Raw genomic sequence first — 12,687 nt, 5'->3', positions numbered from 1 at the left:
ACCCAGACCCTGAGTTCCAAGCCCCAGGACCCCCCCCACAAAGCTGGAAGTGCAGCTGTGGTTCAAGTGGTAGAGCACCTGCCTTTGCAAAAAAAAACAAGTGAAAGTGTGAGGCCTTGAGTTCAAGCCACAGTACACACACACACACAAACACCGCCTACACTTACATTCTTCCTCATAGACTGTAATATAGAATCAGCTTTTATTCCTACCTTTGCCATTGTTGAGACTCCACCCACTTTCCCCCCCACTCCTCATCCATCTGTAGCAGAAACTTTCTGAACCTTGCTTTGTAACCAATGCAGTAATTGGTTGTTTACCATCTACTACAGGCCATAGTAGCAGGCCAAGACCAAACGTCCTATCTCATTGGAGGTGCAGGGTGAGGACTGTCCAATGCAGCACACAGAATGACCAGAGGCGGGGGGGGGGGCCTTTTGTCTCTGAAGCTGACCATTGCTGGACATCTGTTCATTGGCCACCGGGCTCCACCTTCTCTGTTCTGGTGGTTTCAGTCCTCTGCCCCAGCCACATCATGGTAGTGTTCGAATCTCTGACCTCAACTCTTGCTGTGCACTTGATCTTCAAAGCAAAAAACAAACCCAAACTGTGAAGCAGTGTTTGGTGTATAGCACTGGACCCATCTGGCTATAGACTCTCCCAAGGAATGGCTCCACCCATCATTTATTTGGACACAACCTTAGGCTGGATGTGTCATCTCCCCACACAGAGGGTTCACCATTAATACTCTGTCTTGTGATGGCTGGGCTTTAGACTCTGGAGAGTTTCATGGCAAAGGTCCATTTGGCAGGGTACAAATCCTACAGCAGCAAGTGAGGAGCGCTCACCGTGGCTGGGTAGATCTGCATCTTGTCATTGCTGTGATGAGGAAATGTATTTTTTTTCTGTGAATTCTAAGTAACTGGGAAGGTTTTTATGGTTTTTGGTAGTGCTGGTGATCAAACCCTAGAAATTGGACATTTTAGTCAAGTAATTTACATTACCATGGTAGCCTTACTACAGTATACTTAGCAAGCAAAAGAGCAACACCCAGCACTAAATTCTTAAGAAGTACACAGACTGTAAAAGCAGTGAAGAGCTGTACTGACAACATATGGGAAGGAAACTGTTAATAGGACCAGAGCCCCATGTACACACAAAAATGCAAGGCAGGCTGAGGAGTGTGCAAGGCCCTGGGAGGAATCCCCGCCATACACATGCCACAAAGCCAATGACATCATCTTATTAGAAAAATAATAACTCTTCATGCACTATCCTTGGACATGACCTCTAACAGGATATGAGGAACTCTGTGAATCTGCTCCCTCCCCCAACAAAGTGGTAAAATGATCAAAGCATCCAAGTGCATCAAGCCTGGGGAAATAGTGCTGTGGTCAACGACAAGTCTGCTGAAGAAAATCTGTAGGAGATGGAGAGATGGCTACAAGCGGCAGAGCACAAAGTTCTATTCCCCAGCACTGCAGATAGATATTTGCGAGGAAATATACACAGATATATCTATACACATATGCTATTCTATGTACACATCTATATTCCAGAGATATCAATATTCCATATTCGATAGGTATACATGCATATATAGTATACAGAATATATAAACATATACACACATACTTGTATATGGTGTGTGATATGTATATACATATTCTAAGACAATTATGAGCAATACAATACCAAACACTTCACTGAGTAACAACACCTTCATATAAGCGGTAAGTGGATTCATCTGTGAAGCAATTTACTCCCCTTAATACTATTGAAAACAACGAAGCACCAACAAACAACTTTTATAGTTTTAATATTGTTCTTGACTTGGGGTTACTGCTGGTGGTCCAACAGCTGTGATATTTTGAGAAGCAAAATCAGTCTACTTAACATTGTATAGGGTGGTAGATTTTATTTTTTCAGTTAAGACAACAGTCATTCAATTTCCTTGTAATCCTAGTATCTAAAGATATACACAGTGGTTATTTGGCAAGGACAGGCTTCCTTCAAGGCCATGGACTGTTGCGCTTTAGCTCAGGATCACATTGTGTATTAGACTGGGCGGATTCCAGCGTTCCTACCGCCTATGATAAGGGTTCTTGCATGGTAACGCACCTGGCCTCAGTACGGCTGCATCAAGGTCTAATTCTGTGGCGGGAAGTGGCGGGTGGAAGCTGCTCTGCAGGTCCCCTTCTCTCCTGTGGCCTGGCCATGTGGGAGGAGGGCACTGGACTCCCGGCTCATCAGGCTGTGTTCTCAGTGATAACGATGATGCCTTGACCACCTCCAATGCAAGCTGATCCAACTGCGTACTTCCCACCACGGCGCCTTAATTCATAAGCCAGGCTTGCAGTAATTCATGCTCCCGATCCTCCCAGTGGGTGATCCAAGCCAACGGCTCCAGCATGCACATTGGTTTTCCTTGGGTCATGATCCAAGCTCACCTGGACAGCCAAGGACAGGGGAACAAACGCTTCCTTCACCTCATTAAATCCAGGTCCTTAAGACTCAGGCTGGCTTTCTTCATGGCCCCACTGATGGCAGGGACAGGATGAATACCCATCCAGACACAAAGTCATTCTCAACTCTTGCCAGCAGTGTTAAAAGTTACAGTTTTTGTTTGTTTTTTTTTGCCAGGTGCTGGTGGCTCACGCCTGTCATCCCAGCTACTCAGGAGGCTGAGATCTGAGGATGGTGGTTCAAAGCCAGCCCAGGCAGGAAAGGCCGTGAGACTCTTATCTCCAATAAACCACTCAGAAAACTGGAGGTGGCATTGTGGCTCAAGTGGTAGAGGGCTAGCCTTGAGCTGAAGAGCTGAGGAACAGTGTTCAGGCCCAGAGTTCAAGTCCCACGACCCACCAAAAAGAATAAAGTTAGGAAGTGTCTGTAACTGCTCCAGGGTTGTCTGGAGCTGGGAGTGATCCATTTGCATTGTCTGTCTGCCTTTCTGAGTTTTCACTTCAATTGGTGCCATTTCCTCACTAAAGCAGCCAGCATCGTTAGCAGCTTTCCATGTCTGCTGTATCTGTCACAGTCATCTCTGCTGATTTTATGCTGTGCACGCAGCAAGGTTCTCTGCTGCACAACAGAAAGTCCCACGGGGGGAGCTTACCTTGCTGATCTGCCAGTCCTGCCCACAAAGTATCTTCCAGCTTCAGAGTGAATCCAAAGTTGGTTACAAAACACAAGTTTCAGACACAGTAGGGAGACTGGCATTCTTCCACATAAAGACAACTTCTACATCTTTAACACAGAGTTCTTGACGCCCACTCACAACAGACTAGAAACAGGAGCCACCGAGCCTCTTGACAGTAAAGGCACAGAGCTCAGTTAGGACCCCCACTCACAAACAGGTCTTACCACGTAGGCGGCATCTGAAGAAGTCTGCACAACACTGCCAACAGTTTCAGATGGGACTTTGCCAGTGGCCAGGGCAGCCCTGGCAGCACATTCAGTCAAGTCAGTAGCAGTGAAGTCTTTCAGAAGGCTGCCAGAAGCGCCAAATGGTGTGTGCGCTTAGTAGCAACAACAAATATACCGCGGAGCAGGGCCAGAGCTGCAGCGCAGTCTGGCAGCGTGTGGGTCTCTCGCACCACCACAAGGGTGCCTGCTGAGGCCCAGCCTAGATCCCGCCCCCCCCCCCCCCCCCCCCCCCCACCTGGGGCTTGTGAACTCAAGCCTGGACGCTGTCCCTGAGCTTCTTTTGCTCAAGGCTAGCTCTCTACCACTTGAGCCACAGCGCCACTTCTGGCTTTTCTGTGTATGTGGTGTTGAGTCGAACCCAGGACTTCATGTATGCTAGGCAAGCACTCTGCCACTGAGCCACATGCCCAGTCCTAGATTTGAGTTTCCAAAAATAGTAAAAAGCCAGGCACCGGTGGCTCAAGCCTATAATCCTAGCTACTCAGGAAGCTGAGATCTGAGGATCATCGTTCAAAGCCAGCCCAGGCAGGAAAGTCTGTGAGACTCTTATCTCCAGTAAACCAAGTGCTCGCCTTGAGCTGAAGAGCTGAGGGACAGTGTCCAGGCCCAGAGCCCAAGCCCAAAACTGAAATAAATTAATTAATTAATAAATAAATAAATAGAAATAAAAGTAGTAAAGACATTCAGATGCTGGTGGTTCAAGCCTGTAATCCTAGTTACTCAGGAGGCTGACATCTGAGGATCGTGGTTCGAAGCCAACCCAGCAGAAGGTCCATGAGGATCTTTTCTCCAATTAATCATCATAAAAGCCAGAAGTTGAACCTTGTCTCAAGTAGTAGAGTGCTAGCTTTGAGCACAAAGCTCAGGGTTAGCACCCAGGCTGAATTCAAGCACGTGTGCACACATACACACACTAAAAAAAAAAAAAAAGCAAATTTGTGTGTGTGCACACGTGTGTATGGTAAGACTACTCAGGAGACTGTGGTTCCAGCCTGGACAAGAAAATTTTTGAAACACCAATCTCCAATTAACCACCAAAAAGACAAAAAAAAAAAAGTAGAGCTATGGCTCAAATAGTAGAGCACTAGCCTACTAACAACTCAGGGACAACACCCAGGTCTGAAGTTTAAGTCCCCTGGACTGGCACAAGAAAACAACAATAACAACAACAACAAAAGAAAAAAAATAGCAAAAACTAGCAAGCCCCAGAGATAGAGGGCCAGTATGTTTTCTTTTCTATTCCAGTGCTAAAATCTGAACCCAGGGCCATTTACACACTAGAGAAACTCTCTGCTACTGAACTATATACCAACCAAGAGCCCTGAGCTATAACTGCTAATATACAGTATCTAAAATATTCAAGTAAGAAAAAAAAATTATGAGGTATAGAAAGAGGGAACAAAGCAGAGCCGAAACACTCACAGAAGGCCGGGAAAAGGCCAGGCATGGTCAGGATTTCGATGTTTTTTTTTTTCCCTCAGATGTCTTCCTTCATGGGCTTTGGACTGAGACACCAGAACCGCACCCCACAATTTCTGTGAGGTTTATCACCACTGTACCGTCTCCCAGTGTCCTAGAAACCGGAAATTCTGGAACAAACCAAGTCATTCTGGAATTTCATTTCCGTGTGCTATGAGCTTTTTCATGGATTTGACAATTTCTAGAACGACTGAACGCTTGACCACACTTGCTACACTTGTAGGGTTTTTCTCCAGTGTGAGTCTGTTCGTGTTTCCGGAAGGTACTAGAACAAATGAAGGCTTTCCCACACTCGGCACATTCGTAGGGTTTCTCTCCCGTGTGGGTTCTTTCGTGGACGCGAAAGGAACCTAAACTACTGAAGATTTTGCCACATTCTGAACACTCGTAGGGTTTCTCTCCCGTGTGCATGCGTTCGTGCCTTTGAAAGGAACTGGCCCGGCTGAAGGCTTTCCCACACTGCGGGCACTCGTAGGGTCTTTCTCCGGTATGAACGATCGCATGTCTTCGTAAAGAACTGGAACAAGTGAAGGTCTTCCCACATTCTTCGCAACGATAAGGTCTCTGTCCAGTGTGTGTTCCTTTATGGACCCGGATGGAGCTGGAGCTGGTAAATGTTTTGCCGCACTGTTTACACTCATAGGGTTTCTCCCCGTTGTGAACCCTCGTGTGGATCTGCAGGTAGGTGGAGCGACTGAAGGTCTTCCCACACTTCTGACACACGTAGGGCTTCTCGCCTGTGTGCGTCCTTTCGTGCCTTTGGAAGGAACTCTGGCAGTTGAAGGCTTTCCCACACTCCGTGCACTCATAGGGCTTCTCTCCAGTGTGGGTTCTTACGTGTCTCTGAAAGGAAGTGGGGTTACTTAAGGTCTTCCCACACTGCTGGCATTCGTAGGGCTTCTTTGCACTGTGTGCCTTCTCGTGGATGTGAAAGTATGTGGGGCTCGTGAAGGATTTTCCACATTCTTGGCACTTGTAAGGGCCTTCGCCAGTGTGAAGCATCATGTGCCTTTGGAACTTGGAGAGGGAGAAGAAAGTTCTGCCACATTCCTTACATTCACAGGACGCGCTGTTTTTCGTGTGAGTTCTTTCGTGGATTCGAAGGGAACTCGAACGACTAAAGGCTTTGCTGCATTTTTTACACTGGTAGGGTTTTTCACCCGTGTGAGTTCTTTGGTGTCTTTGCAAAGAACTCGGGCAACTGAAGGCCATGCTGCACTGCTGGCATGTGTACGGCTTCTCTCCAGTGTGCGTTCTTTCGTGTATTTGAAGGGATCGGGGAGTACTTAGACTTTTCCCACATTGTCCACATTGGTAGGGCTTCTCTCCGGTGTGAGTTCCTTTATGAGCTTGAAAAGAGCTGGGAGAATGAAAAGCTTTTCCACACACCTTACATTTATAAGGCCCTCTGTTCATGTGGGTTCCCGTGTGCTTCTGAAGGCTTGCTGGAGAAACAGAGAACTTTCCAGAGTCTCTACGTTCACAAGACTTCTCTCCAGGATGAGTCTTTGCAGACGCTGGCGGCGCGTGGCGCTCGCTGACAGCTTCGCCATCTGGCTGATCTTGAGTTGGGTTTTTCCCTTCCTCCCGATGCTCACGTGGACTGCGTGAAGTGTGGACACTCAGGTGTGACTGAAGGGACGTCGGATCAGCGAAGGCTTGTCCACACACACTGCATTCGCAGGACTTGCCTCCGGTTTCCTTACTCAGCCTGAGTTCTAGAACCTGGCGGAAGATTTCTCCAGACTGTTCGCCTTCTTTGCCTTCCCAGAATCTCTCTATTATATGACAGCTGGAAAAAAATGAGAAGCAGAAGAGGGGATATGAGGCAAAGTACAGGATATGCACATATGGAAATACAACATGGAAACCTCCGTATAGTAAATGTATGCTAATTTCTTTTTAATGAACGTTAGCTGGGTTGGTTCATGCGTGTAATCCAACTCAGAAGGCTGAGATCTGAGGATCTCAGTTCAAAGCCAGTCTGGGCAGGAAAAGTCTGAGAGACTCATGTGCAATGAATACCAAAAAGCCAGAAGTGGAGCTATGGCTCAGGTGGTAAAGTCTTGAGCAAAAGAGCTAAGGACAGCACCCAGGCTGTAAGTTCAAGCCCCAGTACTGGGACCAAAAAACAAATTAAAAAAAGATTGCTTCCTATTAATTTTATATTAATTAATACGAATTATATTATTTAAACTATCAGGGAAAGTGAGGACTTTATGTCCACTTGGAATCTGTTCTATTTTTTTTTTTTTTTTGTCGGTCCTGGGGCTTGAACTCTGGGCCTGGGCACTGTCTCAGCTCTTCAGCTCAAGGCGAGCGCTCTACCACTTGAGCCACAGCGCCACTTCAGGTTTTCTAGTGATTTATTGGAGATAAGAGTCTCATGAAGTTTCCTGCCCGGGCTGGCTTTGAACCTTGATCCTCAGATCTCAGCCTCCTGAGTAGCTAGGATTACAGGCGTGAGCCACAAGCACCCAGCTGTTCTATTTTTTTGGTACTAGTCTTGGGGCTTGAACTCAGGGCCTGGTCACTGTCCTTTAGCTTTTTCACTCAAGGCTAGCACTCCACAACTCTGTGTGGCTTTTTGGTGGCTCAAGGGAGATAAGAATCTCACAGACTTTCCTGCCTAGGCTGGCTTTGAACCACAATCCTCCATTCTTAAGCCTCCAGAGTAGCTAAATTTACAGGCATGAGCCACTGGCGCCTAGTTGCCCTCCTTGAATTTCTTGAGCATGAACTGATGAAGAAAAACATTTGAAATGCAAGGTGACTGATCACCCCTATTATCACCCAAGGGATTCTTAATTCCAATCAAGTTGATTTGTTAAAGTAGACTTGATTTTCATGTGTATTTGTGGATACTTTGGTGCTGGGGGGGGGGCAGTACTAGGGGCTGTTCACCACTTGCTTGCTTGCTAGGCTGGCAGGATGCCACCAAACCATGCCTCCAGCCCCATTTTCCACTGTCCCTACCCTGGCACCCACCTGAGCCACATGCAGCTACTTTCAGGCTTCCTATTATCACCAGGATCTCGAGTATGTGCCACCGTGTCCAGTTCTCCTTGTGCTGAGACAGTCTCTAGGACCCCTGCCTATGATAGCCTATCTCCAAGATCTTACAATGTAACTTGAGATGGCACAGACTACTGCATCCAGGTAGGAGATAATAAGGGGTCTCTCAAAACTTCCTGCTTTAGCTCGCCTCAAACCATAATCCTCCTGTATTTAGCCTCCAAATTGACTAGGATTATAGGAAAGTCACTGGTGCCTGGCTCTGGATTAAAAACAGTGTGTGTGTGTGTGTGTTGGTACTAGGGCTTGAACTCAGGACCTCACACACTCACTTGGCTTTTTCATTCACAGCTGACACAATACCACTTGAGCCATATTTCTAATTCCAGCTTTTTCCTGGTTAACTGGAAATAAAAGTCTCTCAGATTTGTCTGCCCCAACTGGCTTCAAACCATTCTTACATCTCAGCCTCCTAAGTTACCTGCGTCCAGCTAAATAAAATTGTTGAAAGTTAAAGAAATAAGTTAAAAGATGAATTGTATCTGTTTGGCTTTGTTTTCCAATTCTCTTGACCCACTACATGACAGTGTAGATCTGTGGTCCCAAGTATTCAGGAGACTGACTGAAGGATCCCTTTAGCTTACAACTGTGAAATGACTTTGTAACATAGAGAGCTACCATGACAACAACAAAGAACTCAAATAAAAATATATTTTAGGGGCTGGGATGTAGCTCAGTGGCAAAGCACTTGCCTAGCAAGTGCAACATCCTGGGTTCGATCCCTAGTACCAAAAGACAAAAGACAAAAAAAAAAATAGTTAAAAAAAAACCCAAACAATATATATATATATATATATATATATTAATAAGCTGGATGCTGGTGGCTCATGCCTATATTCCTAGCTACTGAGGAGGCAGAGATCTGAGAATCACAATTCAAAGCCAGCCCAGGCAGGAAAGTCCATGAGACTCTTATCTCTGATTAGCCAGCAAAAAGCTGAAATGGAGCCATGGCTCAAGTGATAGAACACCAATCCTGAGTACAAAAGATCAAGGACAGCACTTAGGCCCTAAGTTCAAGCCCCAGGACTGGCACTAAAATCCTAAGAACGTGTGTGTGTGTGTGTGTGTGTGTGTGATATATTACATATATATGTATATGTAATACACACATCTTTTTTAGTGACACTCCATTTCTCTCCAGAAACACCACTTTCACTTATGAGTGCAGAGTACCTTAGGTTCCTCACAGTGTCTTCAATATGCTGGTCTTGCCACTTCATTCCTAAAATACAGACCCAGGAAAACATTAAGAATTATTAGAATAGTCAGAAATTTTATGAGATTCAACATTTATTGCACATTAAGACCCTGCTTATTCATGAAAGTATTCTCTTCCGTTATTATAAACCAATGAACACTGCTGATGATCGAGAAACACGTAGTATGCAAATGAATTGACGGAAGGAAGGTCATCACCCTTACCTACAAATGCCAGGTTCCTGGCAGCTTCACACATCACATCTCTGTAGAGTTTCTTCTGGGCAGGTTGCAGCAGAGCCCACTCCTCCAAGGTGAAGTTCACAGCCACATCCTCAAATGTCAGCGCCTCCTAAAGCATCAATGCATAGTGCACAGAGGAGGAAGGGTAGAACAGCCAGCCCAGGGGTCTATCACAACTCCTGAGAAGTTGCTCATTCGATGACTGTCATCAGACTCCTCCTCCTACTCATCATTGCCCCTCCCCAGCCAACGAGATGAAGAAATGAACTATTGCTAAGGCAACAGGTCAAGAGGGCACCCCTCAGGAAGGTGGGTCATAGTTAAGATATACTGTTAACAGTGTAACAGGTGCCAGTGACTCACATGTGTAATCCTAGCTACTCAGAAGACTGAGATCTGAGGGATCGCAATTTGAAGCCTGCCCTGGCAGAAAAATCTATGTGACTATTATCTCTGATGAACCAGCAAAAAGCTAGAAGTGGAGCTGTGGCTCAAGTGTAAAGTACCAGCCCTGAGTTCAAACCCCAGGAGTAGCAAGAGAGTACAGTGGGGAAGAGAGAGAGTGCTGCATCAGCTGTAATTGCTCCTTCAAGGTAAGTCTAATACTACACTTGAGAAAGCTGTACTCATAGAGGAGATATGACAGTACCCTTAGAAAAGGTTGCTCAAAACATTTGACTGGCTTAGCAGTAGAGTGCTTGTCTAGCATTCATGAAGCCCTGGATTCAATTCTTCAGCACCACAAAAACAGAAAAAGCTGGAAGTGGTGCTGTGGCTTAAGTGGTAAGAGTGCTAGCCTTGAGCAAAAAAAAAAAAAAAAAATTGACCACCTGTCAGGGAAATTAAATGTCAGAAGTAATCCCACCACACTAAGAGATCAAGAGGGTTCTATTTTAAAATGTATGCAAAATCTACAATCCTCCTCATTCAGATTTTGGAATTTTGCTACATGCTAAAAAGAGATGAGGAATGAATGAATGAATGAATGACCATCATAGTGAGTGATGAGTGAGTCTCTAAAACACATCCTCGTTTGAAGACGTTCACTCTATCCCAACTTGTTACGTGGAGAACTGGACCCAATTTACAAGATCACATGAACAGGTGATGAAACTGGATGCTTGTTTCCCCTTCCCCAAATTTAATTGAACAGTACTAACACTGGAAAATATTTCACCATTCTAACTGAAAAGTGGGGCATGTTTGATGAGTAATAGCAAGTGAGAAAGAAAGGAGGTGAGCAATGGCACATGTTCCTAGTAGGAACTCAAGGACAACATGATGTTATTTTTTGAAAGTTTGTGCAAAATTCCACAAATCCCAAGACAAATATTTCAGGGAGGGGGTGGGGGGGAGAGGGGCAACAAAACTTTTCCTGCTGGACATTGGTGGCTCATGACCCAAATCCTAGCTAATCAGGAGGCTGAGATCTGAGGATTATGGTTCAAAGCCAGCCAGGGCAGGAAAGTCCATGAATCTTATCTTCAATAAACCACTAGAAAACCAGAAGTGGCGCTGTGGCTCAAACGGTAGAACGCTGCCTTGAGCTGAAGAGCACAGGGACAAGTGCCCAAGCCTAGAGTTCAAGCCCCACAACCGACAAAAAAAAAAAAAAAAGAACAAAGAAAGCTGGGCTAGGAAAAAGGCTCAAGTGGCAGAGCACCAGCTGTGAGAAAAAAAATAGCTGAAGGGAAGCCAAAGGTCCTGAGTTTAAGCTCCAGTACGAGCACCAAAGAAAGGAAGGAAAAAAGGGAGGGAGGAGTGCTTTGTGGCTCATGCCTGTAATCCTAGTGCTTGGTGGCTCATACCTGTAATCAAGTGGCTGAGATCGGAGGATCACAGTTCCAGGCCAGCCAGGGTAGAAAAGTCCACTAGAAAACCAGAAGAGGCGCTATGGCTCAAGCGGTAGAGCACTCGCCTTGAGCTGAAGAGCACAAGGACAGTGCCCAGGACCATCATTCAAGCCCCACAAAAAAAAAAAAAAAAGAGGAGGAAGACAGGAGTGACCTAGGGGTTGACTGTCACTATAAATTCACAGATGGTTGAAGGGCTGGATTATGGGTCATTCCTAAGCACTTCTTTTTTTTTTTTTTTTGCCGGTCATGGGGCCTGAACTCTGGGTCTGGGCGCTGTCCCTCAGCTCTTCAGCTCAAGGCTAGCGCTCTACCACTGGACCCACAGCGCCACTTCTGGCTTTTTCTGTTTATGTGGTGCTGAGGAATCGAACCCAGGGCCTCATGCTCGCAAGACATGCACTCTACTGCTGAGCTACCTTCCCAGCCCCCTTAAGCACTTCTTAAGGCATGGTCACCCCATAAAGTTTCCAAAAGATTAGGATCACAAGTGGGGGAAAATTTTTAATTGTGCTGGTACTAGGGCTTGAACTCAGGGCCTGGCTAAGGTGCTATCTCTCAACTCACTATCTTTATACTCCATTAACACTCTACCACTTGAGTCAACTCCACTTTCCAGCTTCTTGCTGGTTACTTGGAGATAATCTTACACTCTCCTGCCTGGGGTTAGCACTGAACTACAATCTTCAGATCTCAGCCTCCGGAGTAACTGGAATTACAGGTGTGAGCCACCGGTGCCTGGCAAGATGTCAGTGTTTGCGGGGTGGAGAAGCAAGAGGCTTTTTTCAACATCGTTTTGTGGAGTTCTTTTCTGCTTGGTTCTCATATAAAAAGTGCCCAAATAGGGCTGGGAAGGTGGCTTAGTGATCGAGTGCTTGCCTAGCATGCGTGAAGCCGTGGGTTCGAGTCTTCAGTACCACATAAGCAGAAAAAGCCGGAAGTGGAGCTGTGGCTCAACTGGTAGAGTGCTAGCCCTTGAGCACAAAAAGGACAGGGCCCAGGCCCTGAGTTCAAGCCCCACAACCAACAAAACAAAAAAAAAATTTTTAAAAAGCTCATCCAGGGGCTGGGAAGGTGGCTCAGTGGTAGAGCGCTTGCCTTACATGCTTGAGGCCCTGGGTTTGATTCCTCAGCATCACATAAGCAAAAAGAAAAAAGCCGGAAGTGGCGCTGTGACTCAAGTGGTAGAGCGCTCGCCTCGAGCGGAAGCAGCCCGGGAACGGAGCCCGGTCCCTGAGTTCAAGCCCCGGGACTGGCGAACGACGCTACGCCAAAACGAAAGAGCAAACTAATAACCAAGCGAAGCCCTCCGGGTTGTCGGCTGGCCCTGGAGAGCTCGGAGAAGGTCGGCCACGAGCCGGTGGCGACTCCCCGCGGCCCTCCCGCCATCACCACCCGCATCTCAGGG

At 46.4% G+C, this 12,687-nt stretch overlaps 1 protein-coding gene and 1 pseudogene across 1 annotated transcript; both read right to left on the bottom strand.

The window, feature by feature from the left end:
- Positions 1-2,363: 2,363 nt before the first annotated feature.
- On the bottom strand, positions 2,364-4,876 carry LOC105999065 (annotated as a pseudogene).
- On the bottom strand, positions 4,569-9,819 carry LOC105999100 (zinc finger protein 709-like). The gene is made up of 3 exons (XM_013034005.1): positions 9,409-9,819; positions 9,160-9,208; positions 4,569-6,700 (listed from the first exon to the last, which is right to left on the bottom strand). The coding sequence occupies exons 1-3, from the start codon at positions 9,440-9,442 to the stop codon at positions 5,047-5,049; spliced, it is 1,737 nt and encodes a 578-aa protein (XP_012889459.1). The 5' UTR covers positions 9,443-9,819; the 3' UTR covers positions 4,569-5,046.
- Positions 9,820-12,687: the final 2,868 nt, after the last annotated feature.

This window comes from Dipodomys ordii, unplaced genomic scaffold, assembly GCF_000151885.1.
Source record: "Dipodomys ordii isolate 6190 unplaced genomic scaffold, Dord_2.0 Scaffold180, whole genome shotgun sequence".
Classification (NCBI taxonomy): Eukaryota; Metazoa; Chordata; class Mammalia; order Rodentia; family Heteromyidae; genus Dipodomys; species Dipodomys ordii.
Note: the sequence above shows the minus strand (reverse complement) of the source record. Positions and strands in the feature narration are given on the sequence as shown.

Coding starts and splice junctions, on each gene's coding strand:
- LOC105999100 (XM_013034005.1), bottom strand. CDS start 9,442: ATGTGTGAAGCTGCCAGGAACCTGGCATTTGTAG. Junction 9,209..9,408: donor CAGGAACCTGGCATTTGTAG/GTAAGGGTGATG, acceptor TCTGTATTTTAG/GAATGAAGTGGCAAGACCAG. Junction 6,701..9,159: donor GACACTGTGAGGAACCTAAG/GTACTCTGCACT, acceptor ATTTTTTTCCAG/CTGTCATATAATAGAGAGAT.